The 23,976-nt window shown below is 40.2% G+C and overlaps 1 protein-coding gene across 1 annotated transcript in view; it reads left to right on the forward strand.

The window, feature by feature from the left end:
- Nucleotides 1-6,855: 6,855 nt before the first annotated feature.
- Aspm (abnormal spindle microtubule assembly) overlaps nucleotides 6,856-23,976 on the forward strand; it is a 49,377-nt gene continuing 32,256 nt past the window's right edge. The window contains exons 1-9 of the mRNA XM_013346781.2: nucleotides 6,856-7,721; nucleotides 12,736-12,879; nucleotides 13,021-14,458; nucleotides 17,654-17,758; nucleotides 18,001-18,147; nucleotides 19,753-19,998; nucleotides 20,648-20,715; nucleotides 22,666-22,807; nucleotides 23,328-23,458. Coding sequence (XP_013202235.1) covers nucleotides 7,449-7,721; nucleotides 12,736-12,879; nucleotides 13,021-14,458; nucleotides 17,654-17,758; nucleotides 18,001-18,147; nucleotides 19,753-19,998; nucleotides 20,648-20,715; nucleotides 22,666-22,807; nucleotides 23,328-23,458 — 2,694 coding nt within the window. The 5' untranslated portion in view covers nucleotides 6,856-7,448. The remainder of the gene's footprint in view (nucleotides 7,722-12,735; nucleotides 12,880-13,020; nucleotides 14,459-17,653; nucleotides 17,759-18,000; nucleotides 18,148-19,752; nucleotides 19,999-20,647; nucleotides 20,716-22,665; nucleotides 22,808-23,327; nucleotides 23,459-23,976) is intronic.

A 23,976-nucleotide genomic window follows, 5' to 3' on the forward strand; every position in this document is an offset into this window, starting at 1 on the left:
TGGTCTCGAACTCACAGAGATCCGCCTGCCTCTGCCTCCCAAGTGCTGGGATTAAAGGCGTGCGCCACCACCGCCCGGCTACCCCCCCCTTTTTTTTTTTTGAGACAGGGTCTTAGACTGTAGCCCAGGGTGTCCTCAATTTGTGGCAATCTTTCTGCCTTAGCCAACCAGGTGTGAGCCCCAAGCCAAAGTTTACTTTTAGTTATCTCTTTTCTCCCATTACTATGGAGTTTTAAGAACCATGTAGCCTATAGAAAGGAATGTAAGCATATGTCAACATTGCAAATTTTTAATACTAATTAAATATCATTTTATTCAGATTTTCAAGATTGAGATTTGAAATTTCTTACATATTTATGTAAGAAATTCTTAATACATCTATGCCGTCATCTATCCATTACTTTTGCCATCATATTTGGGGTTTTCACAAGCTGAAGATAAAAGCTAACAAGTATAAGATTAGGATGCTAAATAAAATATAAGATTATTTTAATCCAGATAATTGGACCTATACTCAACTATGATGAATAATAAATACCAACAGATCTAGGCATTAAATTATCTAATTAAATATATTTTAATGAAAAACATGACAGTTTTACCTAGCTACCTTTAAGACATTTGTATTTGGTATTTATTCTACATTCATAGTATGTTTCAGCATCTAGATAAGTAAAGAAGGGACAGCTGTAACTAAATGAAAGTGGTAATTGAATAATGGATTTAGCATTTGGCTGGCTGGAACAGGGAAACGGAACCTAGATATTTCATATATAATTGTCAGAAAAGGTGCCAAACCCATTCTCAAATTTGCTCAATTTAGCATAATTGGTTTTTTAGCCAAGTACACTCCTATTTGTATATACTTAAGCCAGATCTTTAATTCTGCTTCCTTCTGAGATCTGTCTCTATTTTTTTTATTCTTGGGTTTGGATGAGACAATAGTGGACAGTTTGTTGAAAGGAAATAGCAATCACAGAAACACCTCACTAATTAAGTTTAATTGAAGAAAAAGCCTGCCGGAATTATAAAGATGTGCACTTTGCTTTTTTTTTTTTTTTTCTTTTTTTCAGCTTGGTTTCCACTTAACCTAGGATGAGGTTTTCCTGGTGAGTTTGCTTGAAGGTTAGACTAGGTAGGGTTGGCTTGCTGTTAACATTCAATTTGTATGTAAACTACTGGGAAATTAGCAGCTTTTAAATTTTTCTATTTCAATTTGTTTACACTCCTAATTGCTTTTAGCACTTTTTTGTGTGTAAACTGTTAAGTCTTGCCTAGCCCCTGTGGGTTTTGAAAACATATCACACATAAAGTAATGAACTTTAGTGAAGAAAACATAATCAATAATGAGGAAATTGTTTAAGCACTTAAGAAATGAAGGTACTTTATAGGAACAGTTGCCATATTAATGTTCAAAGAGCATGTTGCAAACTGAGGCATTAACCAAAGTAGCTGATATAAATAATAAAGGTGACCCGAGTTTTGCCTCACTTATACAAGTTTGGTTGTAATTGTCTTTGAACCAGTAAACTTAATTTTATATTATTTTTTATTGTTTAAGCATTCTTATTAGTGTGGAAATGTTTATGGGGACTAATGAAGAAACTGGGCTCTGATGCACTATGAGTCCTAGACTTTCAAATCAAATGTCAAGAATATGGATTTATGATTTTTATCCTAAAGGAGATAAAGATTTTTAATTAAATATCTTACTGAAATTAAAAGATCATACCTATAAATATACTTTGCCTTACAGATAAGCTAATGTAGAAAAATTTGAGTTTATCAAAAAAGGCAAACGATATATGTGTGTGTGTGTGTGTGTGTGTGTGTTTGTGTGTTACGTGCATGATATATTGTATATTTTGGCAGAAAAGGAGGATACATTTCACAGTGAAAATAATACCTTGGGTTTTGAAGGTATTTAAGGTTCTTTTAATAATGATGCTCTAATACTTTAAATATATGATTTAATTTTAGAACTTGGTTTACATAGGACTTTTCAAGAATATAGTTCTTATGTAAAGTGAAATACAGTTGTATAATTGTAGTTAGTTATTACTGCAGACAAGCTGAAATACTGTATTATCTAAAACATTTTTCTCATTTGAACCTTATAAGCAGTTCTGAAATAGAAAGGGAATGATGTATTTCCATGTGAGAAAGGACTTATTTTAACTCTTGTGGCAGATGGCAGTTAATGGAAGGAGGAGACAGAGCATTAATGAATGCACACTATGTGCCAGGCACTACTTTCTCTTGTAGTCTGGAGGTAGGCAGTTAATACTTAGGAAGAACTAAGTAAAATCACAATAATGGGAAAATTACCCTGCTTTCTGCAGTTTCCAAAAATGTAAGAACATGTTTTTGGGTAATTTCAAAGTTGGCACAGAAATTACAAGATAAGTCCCATCTTCTATGGCTGTAAAATCATTTTGTAATTAAGCTTAAAAATCTGAATCTCACAACTAAGGTAGCCTCATTGTGAATATTTTATTTTGTGAGTATAATTTATTATTTTAAATTAAATTTTGATAGATAACAGTTAGCACTTAATCTGTAAATTGAATAAGTTATTGAGTACAGAAATTTATTAACTTACTGTCTCTGACTTAATGCACCAAAGATTTTGAGTAGGTATTGGATAGTTTAAAAGAATTTAAATTCTTTGTTGTTTGACTATATCTTTGTCCAAAGAAGCACAGTTGAAGTCCTTGGATAATAGATTAAAAGATAAATTGTTAGTTTGAATACTGAGAGTAAGTATTAAATGTTTGTGTTTATATGTATAAAGTAAGTAGGGAAACTACTCTGGGAACAGTCAGTCACACTGACCAACCAGTTACAAGTTAGAGTACTCATTCCTCTCAGTTTAGTTGGGTGCAGTTTTTTAATGAACACTATTGAATAATAAGCTTATATTTTACACTACGTTATAAAAATAATTTCTGCCTTAGATTTTTTTTTAAGATCAAGTTGAGGTTATTTTTATAAGAAGCTCCTTTAGTTTTGGCAGCCGAAAATATCACTTAACCATAGGGTTTGTTTCTTATGCCAGCAAGATACCTTCAAGCAACTATAAACTCAGTACAGTTTGCAGACCTTTAATTTAGATCTCTACTGCTGGGGAAAAGAGGAATAAAATAGCATTTTAAACTGGTGCTTTAATAAAGTGACTGCCTTTTAAGTGATGGTAGCATAAACGCAGTACACTCATTTCTCAACTTTAAAGCGTGTCAGAGACACCTTTCCAGAGTGACTCTAAGTGTTAAGGGCTAACAAATACCATCCATTGCTTTTCACTCAGTCACAGCCTAATTAAACACATTTACCCTGGTATATTTAAGAGCTTGACTGTTGTTCCTACCGTATCACTTTAACTTATTATTGACCGGAGACGTTTTGAGCATTCATTCTTTAGTGTGTTCTTTTAGACCATCTTTTCTGGATTGGAATACTTTGTATTTTTTCAGAGATGTGTAGTTGTGTAGTGTTTTGTTTTTTTTTTTTTTTTTTTTGACTACCTATAGTGTACTGGTAAATAAATGGCTTGTTTGTTTTGTTTTAATTTTTTGGTTCTGAGTCTTATGTTTGTGTTGCCTGCTGGCTGGGCAACAGCCTTTTATTTTACATTGTTTTATGTTAACTTAGAAAAATTGGCATTAAGTGATAGTGTGAACGTTGGTTTTTATAATTTACATTTTTTTTAAGTTTCTGCTATGGCCTTTATAGTTACTGGAGTCACTAATCTGACAGAAGGAATAGTATGTGTGCTCCTCATGCCGCTGTATATCTCTGATTGCTCTCTTAAGTAACGTTCCCGTGAGCACATAGCTCTGCACTGAAGACTTAGTTCACCCTTCCTGAACTCAGCATGATTGATGGTGTGAGAAGAGCTGCTCCTAGGGAGCGCCAGCATCCCAGTCAACAGACTTGAGTTGATGACTCAGGAAAAAGCACGCCCTTTCAACAGAGTCACGTTTGAACATTTTAAGATTTAGTGCCAAATTTAAAAAGACTGAAAATGCATTATTTAGTAAGGAGTAAGTAGTGTTTCTAAATCTTTAAGTAGAATTATGTTAAATCTTACCTGCTATTAGTGTGAATATTGGATGAAGATTATTTTCTACACAGCATATAGGAACTAGACAGTTCTATATATGCTACTCATTTCTTTTGCACATTTCCCTTTAAGTACCCTGTGTGTGCTTCTTTTTTTGGTATCCTCCCATGCTTATAAAATTTCTGCTGACGATACTTTCCCCTTTGGTATCAGCATGCTTTCTGCTCTTCCTCTGAGGAAGTAGATCACTAATAATAAAAGCAATAGGATTAGATTGTGTGGAAGATGAGAGAAGGAATGATTTGGTAGGGGTGTGTTTATGTTTTAACTCGCTGTATATTTATCTAAAGTCTATGTCCTTTCAAAGATCCAGAACCAGTTAGTCTCTGCAGCCATTTATTTAGAGAGAATTTAAGGATGGTATTTGGAGAATAGATGTTATTCAAAGATGAAAACAATAAAAATGTTTCAAATTCTTAAGTAAAGCCAAGTAATTGCAATAGTTGTGCTACTGCTGGAGATTCTGAACTGTCTCTTGAATGAAGAAAGAGCATATGCACATCTCACTGTCACTATGCCTCTCTGTTGGATATTCCTGCGTGCGTAAAGTTGAATAATGTCCTGTGGTGTAATTCTAGAACAATCAATCAGACTTTTCTCCTTGTAAGTAAAGCTCTATCACAGTTGACGAGAGTGATTGCCAAACATTACACAAGCAGGGTATTTAGTTGCTCCATGTTGTGTCAAAACTGTTCTGTTTAAGGGAGGGATGATGTATATTGAAATGGAAATGGTTTTGTTTTCTGTTTCAAATCATTATTTTTGTTTTTTAATTAAGGACAGTTTTAAAAGTAATTACAAAGGAAAATCTAAAATATCAAAATTGATTATTTCCCATTGTATGTTAAATGTTGAGTTTAGTATCTACTTTGTCTCGTGTTTCTTAAGTATAAATGTCTTTGTAGCAAAAATTCAGTTCCTTGTGACTAGTAGTTGTCATCTTGCATATTGAATTCATTCGTTGTGTTATTTTGATATTTAAAATAAACAGAGTTCTTTGGCCCTAGTAAAGCATATCCAGATTCTTTTCAAATAATGTTTTCAGTGTATGGGAGCAGTGTTCTGCATTCCTCTACAAAACAAAAACCATGAGCAAGTAGAATACCAAGTATCTTGGGGACATTTTTGAAACCTATAATTCTAATAAATTACATAGCATTTAAAATATTATTTATATATGTATATTATTAAATATATTAATAGATCTCATATAAATTCAAGTAACAGTGGTGACTTGTTTGAAGCAGTCATATTGCTTTTAGATAAGTCTAAAAGTGTAGCAAAACTATTAGTGAAATATGATACCCTATATAAAACTAAGAATGGGCACTCTTAACCTCTCTCCTGCTCATTCCTGCAATGATTCATTCTGTTTTTTGGGAGAAATGCTTGCTGTAAAATGTTAATACCTGTACGGGCTACTACCAGAACCTTACAAATTTATCTCCATTTCTGTTACAGCCCTCAATAGGTTATCATTATTTGATCATGGTTATGGACCAAGGCCTTGTCTAAAAAGCAAAACAACCCAACAACATGCTAACAGTTTTCTTTACATCTCTGTTCAGCCTAGTAAACTTACAGAGTAAAGCTGATTAATTCTGGGCAGGCCTATCATATAAGAAGTCATGGTTTAGCCGGGCAGTGGTGGCCCACACCTTTAATCCCAACACTCAGGAGGCAGAGGCAGGCGGATCCCTGTGAGTTCGAGGCCAGCCTGGTCTACAAGAGCTAGTTCCAGCACAGGCTCTAAAGCTTCAGAGAAAACCTGTCTCGAAAAACCAAAAAAAAAAAAAAAAAAAAAAAAAAAAAAAGTCATGGTTTATATAAAATTTCTCGGCTCACTTAACAGTTGTGTCTGGTTATGTGTGGCACACAAGAGTGTCAAACTTAATGATAGTGTGGCAAAATGCTGGTAAACCATACAAGTTATAAGAAAGCAAAATGCATATTAACTGCCCTGAGACAAAACTCTCACCTCAAAAGTGTCTCCTTTTGGTCCCGTTTTATCAGAGAGTTTATTCAGAAGTCAAATATGAGTGAACATGGCCTAGGGACACAGATTTAGGTTATCCCAAGTTTCATGTTCCAACGTGGTAAAACTGATTAAGTTTTTACATTATTCAAAGACACTTTTCAAATAATAGGTGGAAGCATTTAATGTTAAGGCAAAAGAGGAACCCTTTATAGCCCCAGATGCTGGCAGTACTTGGAAAACCAATACTCTTTACATTACAGTTAATTTACACATGTCATAATACTAATAGGCTACTTAAAAGGTTGACAAGATATGGCTATTGAGGGCGAACGATGTTCCCCAATAAACTGTTAGACTTGACCTCCAGTTTCTAACCTCGCCACAATCACTGACTTTTTTTTTTTCCGCCAAGAATGCCCCCTTTATGGTGTTCAGCGGCAGATTATATAGAGATAGCCACGCCCCAGCCAAACCCACCAGAAACCTCTCCTGCCATCAGGAACTCCTGAAGGTCTCCTGCTCAGAGCAGCTGTAGGCACTCAGATCAGCTCACTTAACAGTTGTTTCTGGAGCCGGGCGGTGGTGGCGCACGCCTGTAATCCCAGCACTCGGGAGGCAGAGGCAGGCGGATCTCTGTGAGTTCCGAGGCCAGCCTGGTCTACCAAGGGAGTTCCAGGACAGGCTCCAGAGCTACAGATGTGAAACCCTGTCTCGAAAAACCAAAAAAAAAAAAAAAAAAAAAAAATTATTTTGGATCTGAGGTCTCACTGCTCCCAACAATCTTGGACTTTCTATCCTCCAGAACTGAAAATCACTGACTTTTTTAATCAGTTTCTCAGCCTTGCTCGGTATGCGTTGAAGGTGCCTTTTCTTCCCTGGAACCTTTGCTCACAAGTTGCGCTCAGCGATTCTGGAGCATATGCAGCCGTGGGTTGGACACAGTGATGATTCTTTTCCGTCCTCGTAGCGTATTTAAAACAACAGAGGCAATTTCATTTTTGAGCCAACCCATGGAATTTTGCTGCCTTTTCATCTCCTCTCCAGACAGCCGTGACAGCCAAGCCTTCATTTAAACAAAGCACGGCGGTCCCATTGGCCAGGAGCGTTCGCTCAGTCATTGGCTCTTTAGTAGCTGTGGGCGGTGATCTACTCGCTGATTGGTGCGCTAGCAAGGCAGTTCTCGCCATTGGTGGAGGGCAGATATTTGAACCGAAGCGAAAGCGGCTAGTCTACTTTCCTCGGGCTTTGGTAGTCTCTGGTTTTGATCTTTGTTCTGATCCCCGGATTCTGGGAAGGCGGAGGGACGCGGACAGCGGGTACCAGACCGCCCAGAGCGGGGCGGCTGCCATGGCTACGCGGCCGGCCGCTTACCACCTGGAGGAGAGCGGGCGGCGCGTGCACCGGGATCCGGCGGCCGGGAATTCGTCCCCGCCGGTGCTGTTGCTCAGCCACTTCTGCCCCTCTCCATTCCTCTGCTTTGGGGACGTCCACGTGGGTGCGACACGGACACGGTCTCTGATCCTGCAAAACCCGCACGAGGAGCCTCTGCAGGTGGAGCTGTCCCTGCTGCGGGCCGCAGACCAGGGCTTCAGCGTGGAACCGAGCCGCTGTGAGCTGAAGGTGGGTGTGAGGGCCTGTCCGCGGGGCGTGGGCTCCTTGGCGTACAGCGAACAACTCGAAGAAAAACTAAGTCAGGTCCCACCCAGTCTTGACGGTGGGGGCTTCTGCAGATATGGGGCTGGGAATCCGACACTAGGTCAACTTCCTGTTTTGGTTCTGGGACTCTTCCATTTGCAGGGTAGGGCTGGGATAGAACAGGACCCCAACACCAAGTCAACTCCCTCTCTTGACTGTGGACGGGCTTTGGCACTGTATAATTTGTGTGAATACATGGCAAAAGTGAACAGTAATTTGCTCGGGATGATGAATCAAAGCGCGTATACCGTCCTTAGAAGCATTTCAGAAAGTTTCTGTTACACGGGTTTTTTTTTTTGTTTGTTTGTTTGCTTGTTTGTTTTTGTTTCTGTTACACGTTTTTAATAGACTTGGCAGTCATTGCAAAATATGTTTGAGGTTAGCGTTCTGTGTTTTGAAATTGGAGCTGTTCACTGATGAACGTTTTTTAATTCCTTCCTTTTAGCCATTTTAATATGCATTTTATTTTTCATATGTATGTTTATATTGGGTGGGACTTCACTTCTGTTTCGATAATGAACTGTTTTGCTTAAATAGCAAGACAAAACCCTAAAAGCATCCTTACTTAGGATTATTCTCAGTGTGTATATGTGATGTCTGGGGTTAAGAATGATAAAAAATTAAATGATACTTATTCCGTTAATGATCCGCTTGTGTTTGATTTGTTTAGGTGGGTCAGGCTGGCACCCTGGAGCTTAAAGAAAGTGTCTTAAAAGAAATAGATTTTGACCGTATATTCCTTAACATTTCAGGGGCCACTGCTGCAGTCAGCGGCTGACCTGTTATGTCAAGGAGCTTTGTTGAGAATCTGCTTACTACCTGAGCCCTTGACTCTGTATTTGATGATGGTATCTGTAACGGCAGCTGGATGATTATTTATGAATTTAAAGAAGGGAAGGTGTGTTAACACAGCGACGGATGGGACCACTGTTTTCCTTAGACTGGAGTAGAGGGGGCTGAACCCGGTGTCCTTTGAAACTTAAGAGAATAAGGTCCCGTCTGGGTTACCGTGTATGAAGGATTATCTTGAGCCGTGGAGATGAACAGTTTAAGATGTGACAGGTGAATCCAATGAGGAATTCCTTCAAGCTTGGCAGCCATGGGAGTTAGAAGAATTACTCTGAAAGGGCCCTGCCATTTAGGGGAAAGGGGTGAAGGGCGCTGGCCTGGGGATGAGAGTAATACCTTATCTCCTATTTTAACCGGCGGTGGACATGTATTAACACATGGTTGAGGTAGTGAGTGATCTGTGAAGTCCCAGATGGAAAAGGAGGGGAGTGAGCAGCTGATCAGGAAGGGGAGAGGTCCCCGATGAGAGGCCGGGGGTTAAGACCGGCTGTCCATACATGAGTTCAAAGGGTGAAATGAAAAGGGGGCCCCTTGGAAGAGCCCGAAGCCTGAGAAGAGCGAGGGGCAGAAGTCTTACCCAGTCGAGGTGAAGTTCCTGTGACATCTTAGTGAGAGCTTCCTTTAAAGAGCGGTTAGTTCGTTCTACCTTACCTGATGACTGAGGATGATACGGTATGTGAAAATTCCAGGGGATTCCAAGCGCTTTAGACAGATTTTGAGAAATCTGGGAAGTAAACTCTGGACCATTATCTGACTGAAGAGAAGTTGGGAGTCCAAACCGGGGAATAATTTCTCGGAGAAGAACATCAGAGACTGTCTGGGCTCTCTTGTTAGAGGTGGGGAAGGCTTCAACCCACCCAGACATTGTATCCACCAAAACCAGGAGATATTTAATCTTCCTGACTGTGGGCATATGAGTAAAATCCAGCTGCCAGTCAGTTCCCGGAAGGGAGCCCCTGGCCTGGTGGGTAGGGAAAGGGAAGCTACGATATTTGGTCCTGGGATCTGACTTTTGGCAGATCTGACAGGAGGCAGTGGTGGCTTTTAGGAACCTGATATCCTCAGGCGTGGGTTTGATATGTGTTTTTACAAAATGAAGTAGAGCTTTCTCATTGGGATGAATAAGCTGGTGTAGGTAGGACAGGATCTGTTGAGTGTTAGGAGGTGTCTGTAAGGTTGTGGGCTGTGCTGTAAGTACTCCCTGAGGTAGCTGAGGCAGATCTGGGCTCTGGAGTGCTGCTGTCTTAGCCGCTCTGTCAGCCCGATTATTTCCCTTGGAAACAATAGAACTGTCAGACTGATGAGACCGACAGTGAATAATTCCTATAGCTTTAGGGAGATGGGAAGCTTTTAGTAAGTCCATAATATGCTCTGAGTTGGTAATAGATCCTCCCTTCGCCGTGAGAAGCCTGCGTTCCTTCCAGATGGCCGCGTGAGATAACAGGATATGAAAAGCATATTTAGAATCTGTGTAGACATTTAAAGATTGTCCCACGGCTAACTGAAAGGCACAAGTGAGAGCTATCAGCTCAGCCTGCTGGTTAGTAGTGTGAGCAGGGAGCGCCTTTGCCTTGACAATCTCTGTGTCTGACACTATGGCATAACCTGCTCTGCGGGTCCCGTCACATAGAAAGGAGCTGCCGTCCGTGTACCAGGTGTGAGTAGCCTGGGACAGGCTGCCCTCCTGTATATGTGAGGGGTGGGGCAGTAGGTCCTCTAGGACCTCAATGCGGGAATGGGATGGGAATCATTAACATTAGGTTGAGGCAGAAGATTTGAAATATTAAGAGGTGGGCAGCATTGAAATGTGAGACTCGTATCCTCCACCAACGCCACCTGAAGGGAAAGAACTCGAGAAGGGGGTAGGGTCTGTAGGCCTTTGTAGGTTAAGAGGTTAGACAGCCCCGAGTGGTGAGGTCTATCTTCTTTGACAGGTAAGCAACAGGTGCGAAGGAGGGTCCCAGTTGATGACCTAGGACTCCCAGAGCATAGCTCTCTTTTTCTGCTACGTAAAGAGAAAAGGGGCGGGTTAAATCGGGAAGATGGAGAGCTGGGGCTTGGGTAAGGGCCTGTTGGAGTCTCCCGAAAGGTTTGGTGATGGGGTGGAAGAGGGGCTCATGCAAAGAGCCGAGAGCTGCTTCATATAGGGGGCGGGCGAGGAGGGAGAATGAGGGGATCCAGGAACGCAGGAAACCGGCCACTCCCAGGAATGATAGAACCTCTTCTTTGGTGGAAGGAACTGCAAGTGATTGAATTAGTCTTTTTCTGTCCAGGGTGATAGATTTTTGTGTTGGGGTTATGGTTGATCCCAAATACGTTACCTGAGTGGTGGACAATTGAGCCTTAGAAGGCGATACTCTGTAGCCCTTTTTGGATAAAAAATTCAATAAGGTGGCGGTATCAGTCCTGCTAGTCTCCAAAGATGGGCTACATAGCAGGATGTCATCAACGTAAAGTATCAGTTTTGATTTAAGGAGGGACAGTGAGAGCAGATCAGAGGCCAGAGCCTGGCCAAAGAGGTATGGGCTGTCCCGGAATCCCTGAGGGAGGACGGTCCAGGTTAGTTGTGTGGAGAAATTAGTATCAGGATCTGTCCAGGTGAAGGCAAAGATGTTCTGAGATTGAGGGCTGAGAGGAATAGAGAAAAAGGCATCCTTGAGGTCTAAGACTGAGAAGTGGGAGGTCCCTGAAGGAATGTTAGACAGAAGGGCGAGGGAATTAGGTACAACTGGGTGTAAAGGGACAATAGCAGAATTGATGAGCCGGAGGTCCTGAACCAAACGATAAGTTCCATTAGATTTTTTGACAGCTAATATAGGAGTGTTAAAGGGGGAGGAAGTGGGGCGAAGCAGCCCCTTCCTCAAAAGATCAGAGATTATAGGTTTTAGTCCTTTGAGGCTTTGGGAAGAGAGGGGGTACTGGGCTTGGGTGATATACTCAGTGGGGTTTTTTAACTGAATAACAATGGGGGAATGGTGTTTAGCGACAGCAGGGTTCTGGGTATCCCACACGAGAGGGTCCACCTGGGAGGCTGGGAGAGGAAAAGGCATGTTAGTATCAGAGGATCGCGGGGCCAGGAGAAGCAGCTGTGCCACCGACGGATCTGGAACAAAACGAGTGGGGTGCGCGAAAGAAATGGAGGCTCCCAGCTTGGTCAGAAGATCTCTTCCCAAGAGTGGGACTGGGCAGGTTGGTAGAACTAGGAATGAATGAGTGAGAAAGATACCCCTAAATATGCAATTGAGAGGTGGAGTTTGGTGAGGTAGATGAGGCTGTCCCCCTACCCCGACGATAGGGGAGCTTGAGGGGGAGGTTGGCCCCCCAAATTCCCTTAGAACCAAATATGTTGCTCCGGTGTCCAAGAGAAATGAGATGAGGCGTCCCGACACTGTGAGACGTACCCGTGGCTCCTGGTTGCAGATGGGCGTAGCAGTCGGGTTGTCGATGGAGGAACCCTGGAACCTTCAGTCTTCCAGGGCCAAACCCAATAGGTCAACCTGGGGGTCCTCTGGGGCAGCTGCCCCCGCGTCATCGGACGCACGAGGCAGTCTGCGGACCAGTGACCCTCCCTGTGACACCTCGGGCAGGGGCCCCGTGGGTTGCGATGGGGATTGGGGCATCCCTTTGCCCATTGGCCTGTCTCACCACACTTGAAGCATGGGCCTGGCGGCTCACGGACCCCGGGGGGGGGGGCGGGGGAGCTGTGCGGGGAGGACCGGTAGTGGAGTCCATCACCTCGGCTGGCACAACTTAGGTTGGTCTAAGCACACACTTTACCAGCGAGCTAGGTTCCTAGTCCCCACAACTGTATTTTTAAAACAGCTCAATTAAAATGACTTGTAGATTTTCAGTTCTTTTACTTTTGTGCAATTAGCTTTTATTATAATTTTATAGTTTTTGTTATAGTTTTATTTTGTTGTGGACTTTTATTGCTAGTGGCTTTTTTTTTCTTACCGTGAGCTAGTATAGGAAAATATTTAACCCTATTAGGGTGTAGTAACTATTAGTTATTAAACTAAGTTATATATAGTGCATTTGATTATTATATAATTATAATATCATAATCATTTAAAATGTATTCTTCTTTCAGCCTAAAGAAAAAATTACTGTTTCTGTTATCTGGATACCAGTGAAAGAAGGACGAGTAAGGGAGATTGTGACATTTCTTGTCAATGATTTCCTGAAGCACCAGGCTATATTACTAGGAAATGCAGAAGAGCATAGGAAGAAAAAGGTAGTGTCTTACCCATTCTGTGATTTACTGGAAGGATGGATGGTTTTGAGGGAAGGGGCGAAGCGACATGTATAACATTGCTTGTTTAAAAGTGGTAGAGAACAGCTTCTAGCTTTAGTGTTTTTCATTTATTTTTTACAGAGAAGTCTTTGGAATACCAATAAGAAGATTCCAGCCCATTCAAAACTTAATAAAGGGACTTCCAAAAGCCAACGTTTTAATGAAGCATTTAATATTTCCCAAAAAGATGACAGAATTAGGAGCCCACTGCAGGCCTGTGAAAATCTGGCTATGAGCGAGTGCTGTTCTCCAACAGAAAACAATTCTTTATCCCTTGAAGAAAACAAAATACCCAACTCATCTACCAGCCCTGTTAAGGAATGCCAGAAAGAGGCTTGTTTGCCAGGGTTTCTCCGCAGGCCTACTGCCTATTCATCTCTTCACGGATCCAAAAACGCACGTTTAAAAGTAGAAGATTTTAAAAGTTCCAACAATTTTAATGAAGAAGTCACAGATGACACTTTACGTAATCCCACTAGGATTAGTGACCAAAGTGAAGGGATTAGTAAACTCCCTCCTGCCCCAAACTGTTCGTCACCTTTGAATATTACACAAAGCCACATCCATTTTCTAAGTCCAGATTCTTTTGTAAACAACAGCTATGAATCTAATAACGGCCTAGGGTTAGTGAGAAATGTATTATCAGAAACATTTAGGAAAGAAAGCTCAGAGTCTCTGTGTTTGGAATCCGAAACTGTACGTGAAGTTTACCAAACAATCTTAAGCCCAGAGTCTTTTCTAAATGACAATTACGGACTTCCAAAAGCTCTCAGATCAGATTTAGTCAACCCCATTTTATCTCCAACACAGTTTGTGAAAGATAACATGGTACACACAGGTCAGCAAACATGTAAGCTATCAGCATTATCAGATAAAATTTCCCAGGACCGGAGAACAAATGAAGGTTTGGCATACGACCTCGAGTGTCTGCATTCAGAAACTCCCAAGATTAGTTTCAAAAAACAAAACCCTGTAGAAATAAAGTCCCATAATCGCGATTTTACAAAACATCCCAGTGTCTCTGAGTTTAAAGATGCTTCCCTTAAGAACCAGGATAAGCGATCGAAGAGACGCCCAATTCTTTCTGCCACTGTTACCAAAAGGAAGCCCACCAATGCCAGAGAAAAGCTACCAGAGATTGATAAACCAAATGCAAAAAGATGTCTCACAGGAATGGTAGGTGAATGTGGAGGTGAAATGAGTAACCTAAAAGAGAAAGCTTGTCATTCTTACCATCCAGTTGTAGAGCCAGTAATAAGTGAACCTCAGCGCTTTACAAATGAAACAATACCCTTAAGTACAGTTTTAGTTTCCCGTAAAAGGAAGAGCAATGGAAACGTGGAAAGCACAAATGGAAAGCCAGCTATTACAGAACATGCAGGCCTGTGTGAAATCAAACGAATCCATTTTTCTCCTCCTGAATCTGTACAATCAACTATTGCAAGAACCAAAAAGAAAGAAACACTCACTTCAATACATTTTAGCAACTGGGAGAAATCAAGCTTGAAGAAGAAAACTGGTGAGTTGTCCCTCTTGTCTTGAGTGTCAGTGCACTTAAAGAACATATTTTTTGTTCTAGTGAGTCTTCTGAATTAGTAAATCTACTATTGATGGGCTTGTATTCATTTGTACTTTTAGAGGTTTGTTGATACTTGCAATGTGGTGCTTTGAAATAGTTATAATCCTACCTCAGTTTAAATACCATATTCTGTTCATGAATTTTCTGCATAAATTATAGCTTCAAAAATGTTGCATACAAATGACCTTGGGTCTCTGCTTGTTATATCTGCTTTTCATATCTATTTCCAAAGTATTTCTCTTTTCTTCTCCAACAAACAAAAAATAGCTCAAAGCTCATCTTTCTAACTGTCACTCATGTTTCCTTGGTGCAGTGAGTAATTAATTATTCTCAAAGTGAACTTGGCTCATGATCCTCTCTCCAGTGACTAATCTGAAGAATTGTAACCCCTTGTGGAAGAGTCTTCTAGTAACCTGGCCTTTTAGTTGCGTCATCTGTGGGCTCTGCTTTCCAAAAAGCATCTCAAGTGTAGTTTACCATCTCTGATTCCAGCATTTTTTCTTGAACCAGATCCCTCACTTTTGAACTTTTCCAACACCCACCACTCCTTAGCCCCTCTGGACATGTCTGTCCTTTCCTTATTTAGCTTGAATTTCTTAATTCCTGAGGAGAACTTCACTTACTTGCTTTCCTTCCTGTCCTTCCCAGACAGATTCCAACCAACAACTCACCTGTCTAAGCTAATCTCACTTGTCTTAGTAGGTCTTCCTGATTTCTAACTACTAAATCCTTACCCTTTTTTTCCCTCCCTCCCTCCCTCCCTCCCTCCCTCCCTCCCTCCCTTCCTTCCTTTTTTCTTTTTGCCTGTATTTTTCTGGCTGGAAAAATTGGCATTCGAGCCGGGTGGTGGTGGTGGTGCATGCCTTTAATCCCAGCACTCGGGAGGCAGAGGCAGGCAGATCTCTGTGAGTTCGAGGCCAGCATGGTCTAGTTCCAGCTAGTTCCAGGACAGGAACCAAAAGCTACGGAGAAACCCTGTCTCGAAAAATCACACACACACAAAAATATTGGCATTCGATTGTGTTATATTATTCCTCAGTTTTGTTTGAAGTCCTTTTCCCCTTCGTGTCAGGTTGCAGTAGCTAACATTTTTTGAACACTTCTGTGTCAGACACAGGTGTCTGTGCTTCACCATGTCCTCCATTAGTAGTTACAGTGTTCTTGTGAAGTCGGTGTCGGTTGTAGTTCCCAGAGTTGATAGAGTTAGTGACAGAGCTAATGCTCCACCCGACACCGTGTCTCAAGCTCGTCTTCTGAACCTCATTTTCTTTAAGGAATTAGAAGTGCAGATGTTTTTCTCTTTAGGATAGTGTATTAGTAACTTTTCCTTTGTGAGAAAATATCATGACCAGGGCAACACAGAAGGAAGTTTTTATTTAGGCTTATGGTTCAGAAGGGAGTATCCATCATGGTCTGGAAGATGTGGCTGCGGCAGCAGGAAGCCGAGAGAGCACTTCTTTAACTGATGACATAAAGCAAAGAGAGTGCGTGCACACTAAGTGAGACAAGGACGTAAACTCCAGCGTGCCCCAAGGATATGCTTACTCAGGGAAGGCTATACCTCTGAAAGGTTTCTTAACCTCCCCAAATAATATAAACTGAACCAGGCGTTGAAGTATATGAGCCTATGGGAGTATTTTTTATCTCAGTCTCCACAGATGGAATATGTCCCCCCACACACCTATGATCATTGAACTTGACAAGTCTGTGGAGTGTCTGTAGAGTACTCAGAACTGATTGAGGTTCATCTCGTAGACAGAGGAGGAATTAGAAATTGCCACTACAAGTGCCTTTCAGAGCACACCTTTTAATGCAAGTACAACCCATACACAGAAAAATACACAGACAAGGACATAACTCAGGGAATGTTGGTTTTTCCAGGTTTTGCTTAAATGAAGCAGGAGACTGAAGCATGGCCTACAGGGACATATGATCGATGACGTCCAAATTGTAAATACAGTAGTTGTCTCTTAAATCAACTTGATCATCTGTTAGCAACATTTATAACTTTGAACCTTTGCCTTCCTGGAATGCTTTTTCTTACATTACTACTGTACTTCTTACGATACTGGTGCCCCCTTTTATTCTTTTCTATTAGAAGTTATTGTGCCATCCTGCGTCCCAGCTCTGAGTGCTAGCTATGCACATGCACCCTCATGTATACAGTTTTCAGGATGCACTGCTACTGTGTAGACAATCACACAGTCAATGTGATGCTTCTGCTCGGCTCCCCAAGAGGCTCTTTCACTTGCTTTGTACAGTCACATCTTTCCTTTCTGCTCAATACAGGCCTCAGTGAATAATGCTGCTAAATTTTTCACTACTTGGGACAAATACGTTGAAATTGTCCTTAGCTGTGGTCCTGTCCCACAGCTATGTATGTAAATTCCAGTGCAGGCTTCTCAGTTCTGCATTTCCCTGTATGTAGCATAGTCTGGGAGTATGCACACACTAGGCTATGGTTGCATCAGGGTGCTAGCTCCTACAGGTTTTTGGTTTATGGTCTGGGAACTTGCAGGTGTTATTTTTAATATCTGTGGGTGTTTTGCCTTTAATTTTTAATATCTGTGGATGATGTGCATGCTAGTGCCCATAGAAGCCAGAGAGGCGGGCTGGAGAGATGGCTCAGTGGTTAAGAGCACCGTCTGCTCTTCCAGAGGTCCTGAGTTCAATTCCCAGCAACCACATGGTGGCTCCAAACCATCTGTAATGAGATCTGGCGCCCTCCTCTGGCGTGTGGGTATACATGGAGGCAGAAAGTTGTATACATAATAAATAAATAAATCTTTAAAAAACAAAAAAAAAAGAAGAAGCCAGAGAAGGCAATGGATCTCCTGGAGCTGGACTTACAGGTGGTTGTAGATCCCTGTGGGTTCTGAGACTTGAGCTTAGGTCCTCTGGAAGAGCATCAAGATCTCCTAACTGCGGCACCATCTCTCCACCCCCAGGGGTTGGTTGGTTGGTTGGTTTGATTATTGAAGTTTATAACATTAGCACCTAGAACATAGTCATTATTAAGTATCTCCTTAATGAATATGATTCTGAAGAACTCAAATTGGATTTTGAAATTAGTTACCTTTTTTTCTAAAATTCATTTTATTTTTTAATGCTGTTGTGTTTTCTGTTTTGTTTCAGATTCTTCAGTATTAAAAACGCCGCTTTCTAAAACAAAGAAAAGGACACGGCCCATTGTTGCTGTAGCGCAGTCTCATCTGACCTTTATAAAGCCAATAAAAGCAGGCAAGTGTTTAGTGTTTTGTACTTAACAGACTGAAAAATAAGATAACAGGGAAATAATGCAGTTAGCCTTTGCTTTGATTATATATCATACTTCAGAAGTTTACAACTCTCTGCAGCAAGAAGTGAAAGCAAATACAGTTTAGTCTTTAAAGATGGTTTTGCTAGTACAAAAATCCCTTTGATCTACTTTAAAAAATAATTGAAAGGAAAATTTCTTATGTAGTAATTGAGTATATTTTTAGCTATTCCTAGACACCCAATGCCATTTGCTGCAAAGAACATGTTTTATGATGAACGCTGGAAGGAAAAGCAGGAACAGGGCTTTACTTGGTGGCTAAATTACATCTTGACGCCTGATGACTTCACTGTGAAAACGCATGTTTCTGAAGGTACGTGGTCTTGAATTACACATACTGTGGTATATTGTTCTTAATGATGTTTTGCTAGCTCATTGTCGTACTATTAGGATTGTACAGAAAAGTTATGTAGTTCTGAAGAACCTGGAAGCCAATTCATGAGGAATTTAAAAATATTCTAGTTCTTATTTTGCAAGGAGAAATGAGTGTGGACTGGGGAAGAGTTGGAGGAATCTCTTGTGAAAGAGACAGAAGCTGGATAGAGTTGGCTTCAGGCAGAGACAGTAACAGATCAGGCTACTGTAGGTTGCCTTGTGAAGAGCTTTCCCCACTGTGCTTGCAGACAGATGCTCTTCGTTCTCAGAGAGACTTCCCTAGGATCTCTCCATTAAAGGACTCTTTGAATTACATGCTTTCTGCCATGATGCTTCTTTTTCTTCCAAAGGAAGTAACGTCAAATTTCTAATGTTTGTTTTTCTTAAGATACAATGTGCTTGCCGGGCAGTGGTGGCGCACGCCTTAAATCCCAGTACTCGGGAGGCAGAGGCAGGCGGATTTCTGTGAGTTCGAGGCCAGCCTGGTCTAGAAGAGCTAGTGCCAGGACAGGAACCAAAAGCTACGGAGAAACCCTGTCTAGAAAATCAAAAAAAAAAAAAAAGAGAGACAATGTGCTTTATAAAAGTTTCAGATATACATGGGAAGACAGCTCAATTGGGAAAGAGTTTACAATGCAAAGCATGAGAACCTGAGTTCAGTTCCTGGAAGCCACACAAAAGCAGCCCAGAGTGTGCTGGAGTAGTATAGACATGCAATCCATGGGCTTTACTTGTCCGTTAGCGTAGCCTACTCAGGCAGTTCCAGGCCAGTGGGGAACCATCTCTAAAATCCTTAAGAAGGTAGAGGACACCTGAGAAGTGGTATCCCAGATTGTCTTCTTGTCTCCAACATGTGACAGGCACATGCATATAACTTCACACACAAAATTCAAATTATGTCATAATTCAGTTAACTTGTAGCCCTGAGAACTATGGCTTTTAACCTGTGGTCGTGATCTCTTTTGCTTGAAAGACCTTTCACAGGGGTCACATATCAGATATCCTGCCTATCAGAAATTTCCATTGCAATTCATAAAGTAGCAAAATTACAGTTATGAAGTAGCAGAGAAAATAATTTTATGTTTGGTTTTCACAACAACATGAGGAACTGTATTAAGCTATATCAAAGGATCGTACGATTAGGAATGTTAAGAACCACTGCCTTACCCCTGTCTCGAAAAACCAAAAAAAAAAAAAAAAAAAAGAACCACTGCCTTCAAAGCTTATCTTTTATTCATTCATAAGGAGATAGAGACAGAAACTTGTTAGGAGGTCATCTTGCCTGTTTGGGTTACAAATGCTGATGTTTGAAGTTGTGCGTGAAGTTAATGTGAAGAGGTTGCCCTTGAAGGCACTCCGTAGACATAGCGTGGTCAAAGGTTCTTCATGAGCAATAGGTGATTGTTAGAAACTCAGGAGAGGATTTGGAGGGTGAAGCAAATAGATCTTTTTGAGCATCTATCTTACCTTGCATCCAGTTGCTGGGTTTAGAAAAGCATAGAGATAATGCGTAACCAGAAGCATTGTCTTCGTGTTTATCCAGTAAATGCTGCCACCCTTGTTTTGGGAGTGGAGAACCAACACAAAATAAGTGTCCCGAAAGCACCTACCAAAGATGAAGTTTCTCTCAGAGCTTACACAGCCAGCTGCAGGATGAATAGATTACGGCGCTCAGCTTGCTCCTTGTTTACTTCTGAAAACATGGTTAAAGCTATCAAAAAGCTTGAAATTGAAATTGAAGTTGGACGGTTACTTGTACGGAAAGATAGACACCTCTGGAAAGATATCGGTAAGATTATAGACATCTCAAGATTCATTCTTTCAAAATATTGTAAAGATTTTTGCATTACTTTTATCAGATCTGCTATATAGCCTTTATGTAACAAAGCTTTGTAATTTTTTAGCCAGCATCTTCCTGTCTCTGTCAATCACTATTCTCTGTTTATGTGGGCGTGAAGATTTTAAAAGATATATACAAGTTGATATTGTGTGGAATTTGTGTTTCCCTGGCTTATTTTAGTTAATGTCCTTCAGGTTCATCCATGTCATTAGAAAATGGCAGGACTTATCTTCTTTAGAATAGACTAATATGTCTGTGTGTGTGTCTGTTTGTGTATCTGTATGTTTACGTCTGTATATGAATAAAGTGTGTTTCCATTCATCTGCTATAGACACTAAGATTGCATCAGTTGTATAACATGAATGTTGATGCAAAAACATGGAATTACCTCATCTAGATACTGATTTCAGTTTCTTCCCATACATCGCCAATGAGACGCCGCATTTCTTTGCTTAAAATCTAACAGATATGAATGTGATCCTGTGTTTAAGAAATGTAACTCATTGTTTCTGTTTTGCACTCTGTTGTCTCTGAAGAGGTTTATTTATTGTCTCTGTTTAGTAATATGCAGCTAATTTTCTTTTAACCTATGTTTCAGGACAACGCCAGAAAGTCCTGAATTGGCTCTTGTCTTATAATCCGTTGTGGCTTCGAATTGGCCTGGAGGTAATTTTCAGTTTTAGAAAACAATTATTTTAAAGTTTACATGCTTTTAGTCTAATATGCTCATATAAAATGTATTTTTTGCTTAGAAAAGTTGAGTCATTTGGTTGACTTGATTCATCATTATTTCAGGTTTTTTTTCCATTTTATGTTTTTGTTTTTTGTTTTTGAGACAGGGTTTCTCTGTGTAGCTTTGGAGCCTGCTCTATAACTCGCTTTGTAGACCAGGCTCTCCTCAAACTCAAAGATCCACTGCCTCTGCCTCGTGAGCGCTGGGATTAAAGGCGTGCGCCACAACACAGCAGTCTTGAACAGAAAGCAGTAACTGCTAGCTAGTAATTAGGTTCCAAGAGAACTAATTCTAACAGATTGCACGATAGCACCACCCTGTGATTGCAACATTGCATGACAACGACATTGCTAAAATGTTTTTATTCCAGTTGCTACCCTCTCCTTTCATTATTAAATAAATCACACATCAGCTGATCTCTGCTTCATATGTCAAATAATAATTATGGAGTCTCATTTGAAGTAAATGATGTCCCCCTTCTCCAAATATGGAAGCTACACTTTTTTTTTTTTGTGGTGAAAGACATGAACAAAATTACTAGATAAAAACTTGCAATGCCTTTTTCAAATTGACGCTTTAAATTAAAACCTTATTTATTTTTAAACTTATCTTAGGCTATACATAAAATATAAAACTATTACATGGCGCTGTGTTGTTTTGATGTATGTATACATTATATATTGCCTCATTGTTTTTAATATCTATTTCTTCAAGCATTTATCATTTCTTTATGTTGAAACTTTCAAAATCCTTTGTGGAATTTGACTGAAATGTCATCATTGTTGCTGTTAATAACCATCCTCACCCTGCTGTGCCACCGCACCCCGGAACTTCTCACTCCAACCCAAGGACCTTGGAAAACTTGTGTCGCTTTCATCTATATTAAATTGATCCCAGAATAATATCTGTCCAAGTGCAGCCTGGCAGGAGTAACTGACCCAGCAACGGGCAGAGGGAATGTACAATCATTTCACAGGGAAAGGGTGTAGTGGTAATTAAACCCTAGTACATTTTATTTTACTTCTAGACCTTGGGATTCTGCAAATGGGCATGATATTTGATGATAGTACAAAAGCTTCAAATGCCAAAAATTAAAAAATATAAAGATAAATTTCTCTCTCTCTCTCTCTCTCTCTCTCTCTCTTTTTTTTTTTTTTTTTTTTTTTTTTTTCGAGACAGGGTTTCTCTGTGGCTTTGGAGCCTGTCCTGGAACTAGCTCTGTAGACCAGGCTGGCCTCAAACTCACAGAGATCCACCTGCCTCTGCCTCCCGAGTGCTGGGATTAAAGGCGTGTGCCACCACCGCCCGGCTTAAATTTCTGTATTTTTGACTGTGATCAACATTACTACTTTTCTGTACTTTCATCTTTCCATATTTTTCCATGTAGGTTTACAAAATATTATTCAGTATATTTTTAGCTTTTTCTTATTGTTTTGAAAATCATCAGTCAGCATGTTAATGTTAAACTAATTTCACATTTGTAGTTAGCTATGTGCATACCTTTATTTCTCAATTATTAGATTATTTATAGATAACTTTTCATATTAACGATATAAATATTTAACTTTTTCTGTTTTATTTTAATGGCATGCTTCTTAAAACAGTTATTAAATTTGAGCAATGTGCCTATACTTTGTAAGTCTTCAGTTGAAAGTTTAAGCTGTAAATGGCTTTCTCGGATGATGAGGAAGTTTGTTTTGAAGTTTCTCGAACACACTAGAGATGCACACAGGTTTGGGCACAGCTTAAGGGCATGACTTAGCAGCCGTGTCACCTCTGTGCTCTTTCATATTCCTCAGAAGCAGTAATCTGCTCTCCCCCAGCTGGTGCCTCTTCCTTCTCAGGGTTGGTGTAACCCCGGCCTTGGCTTCTTCTCTTTGCAGACAGTTTATGGTGAACTGATCCGTCTGGCAGACAACAGTGATGTTACAGGGTTGGCTGTGTTCATTCTGAATCGCTTGCTTTGGAATCCCGATATAGCAGCTGAGTATAGACACCCCTCTGTTCCTCTCCTGTTTCGAGATGGTGAGTACCTCCACACACTTTGCAAAATGCCTTGCTGTCGCCCCTCCCAGTTTACATTTTACTTTCTTTAGTCAATTTTAATAGGTTTCTGTTTGACTGGCTTTTCCTCTCTTACCCTCATTCCTTGCCTTTCCTCCATCACTGTTTATAACACTTGTCATCTCTACCCACTGTCTCTCCCCAGTGGGTTGTATGTACTATGGGGACTGCTCTGGTTTTAGTTTGCTGTTAACTAAGCACAGAGGATGATGCTTGCATGTAGTAGTAGGTGTTCGTTAAATATCTGTCGAATAAGAGCAATTAAATGTCTTTGCTGTCACTGTGTTGTCTCTTCCATGGGTTGGACATATTAAATAAATAGTACTTGTCCATTTCAGTCATAGTGTTTGATAGACTCGTGCCTGTAAGTTACTAAGAGAAAGCCTATGGAGATTTAGGTATGCGTTCTGCTATTCTTGCCGACATGTTTGTCATTGCCTTTCATGGATAAACTTAATTTTTTGTTTGCTTGTACTTTAAGGTCACGAAGCAGCTTTGTCTAAGTTCACATTGAAAAAATTACTGTTGTTGATCTGTTTCCTTGACTACGCTAAAATTTCCAGACTTATTGATCACGACCCTTGTCTCTTTTGTAAAGATGCTGAATTCAAGGTATCATTCTTTCATTTTCCTTATAAAATGTTTCCTTGTTGCAGTGGTATGTTTTCTGTCATAAGAACGTTCGTGTTCAGTGAACACATTCTGAAGTGGAATTGGAATGAGAATCTGTATTCACTCTTTCTTTATTCCTTTTTCCTGCGTAAGGCTTAGTTTATCCATATATACGTGTCTCATTGTTGTCTTCTTATAATGAACTTGTAGACCTCAAACCCCCAAACTTAAATTGCCAGATTTAGTTGAATGACAGTTTTCATTCATTTTTACTTTTAATTTTCATTTGAGAATAAACTAGATTATGCTGCTGCAGAATTAACATTGGAGGAAATATCTTTAAGTCAGGTTAATTGTGAAAAGTTTTTCACAAGGTCTTCAATTGGAAATATGAATTTGCATTTAGCTTGATCATAGGCAATCTCTTTATACTATTCTTCATATTATTTCTGTAAGCACAGAATGATTTGAAGATTTGTTATCATAAATACAATTACAATATTGAAACATAATACTTG

Source organism: Microtus ochrogaster, chromosome 6, assembly GCF_000317375.1.
Source record: "Microtus ochrogaster isolate Prairie Vole_2 chromosome 6, MicOch1.0, whole genome shotgun sequence".
Taxonomy (NCBI): Eukaryota; Metazoa; Chordata; class Mammalia; order Rodentia; family Cricetidae; genus Microtus; species Microtus ochrogaster.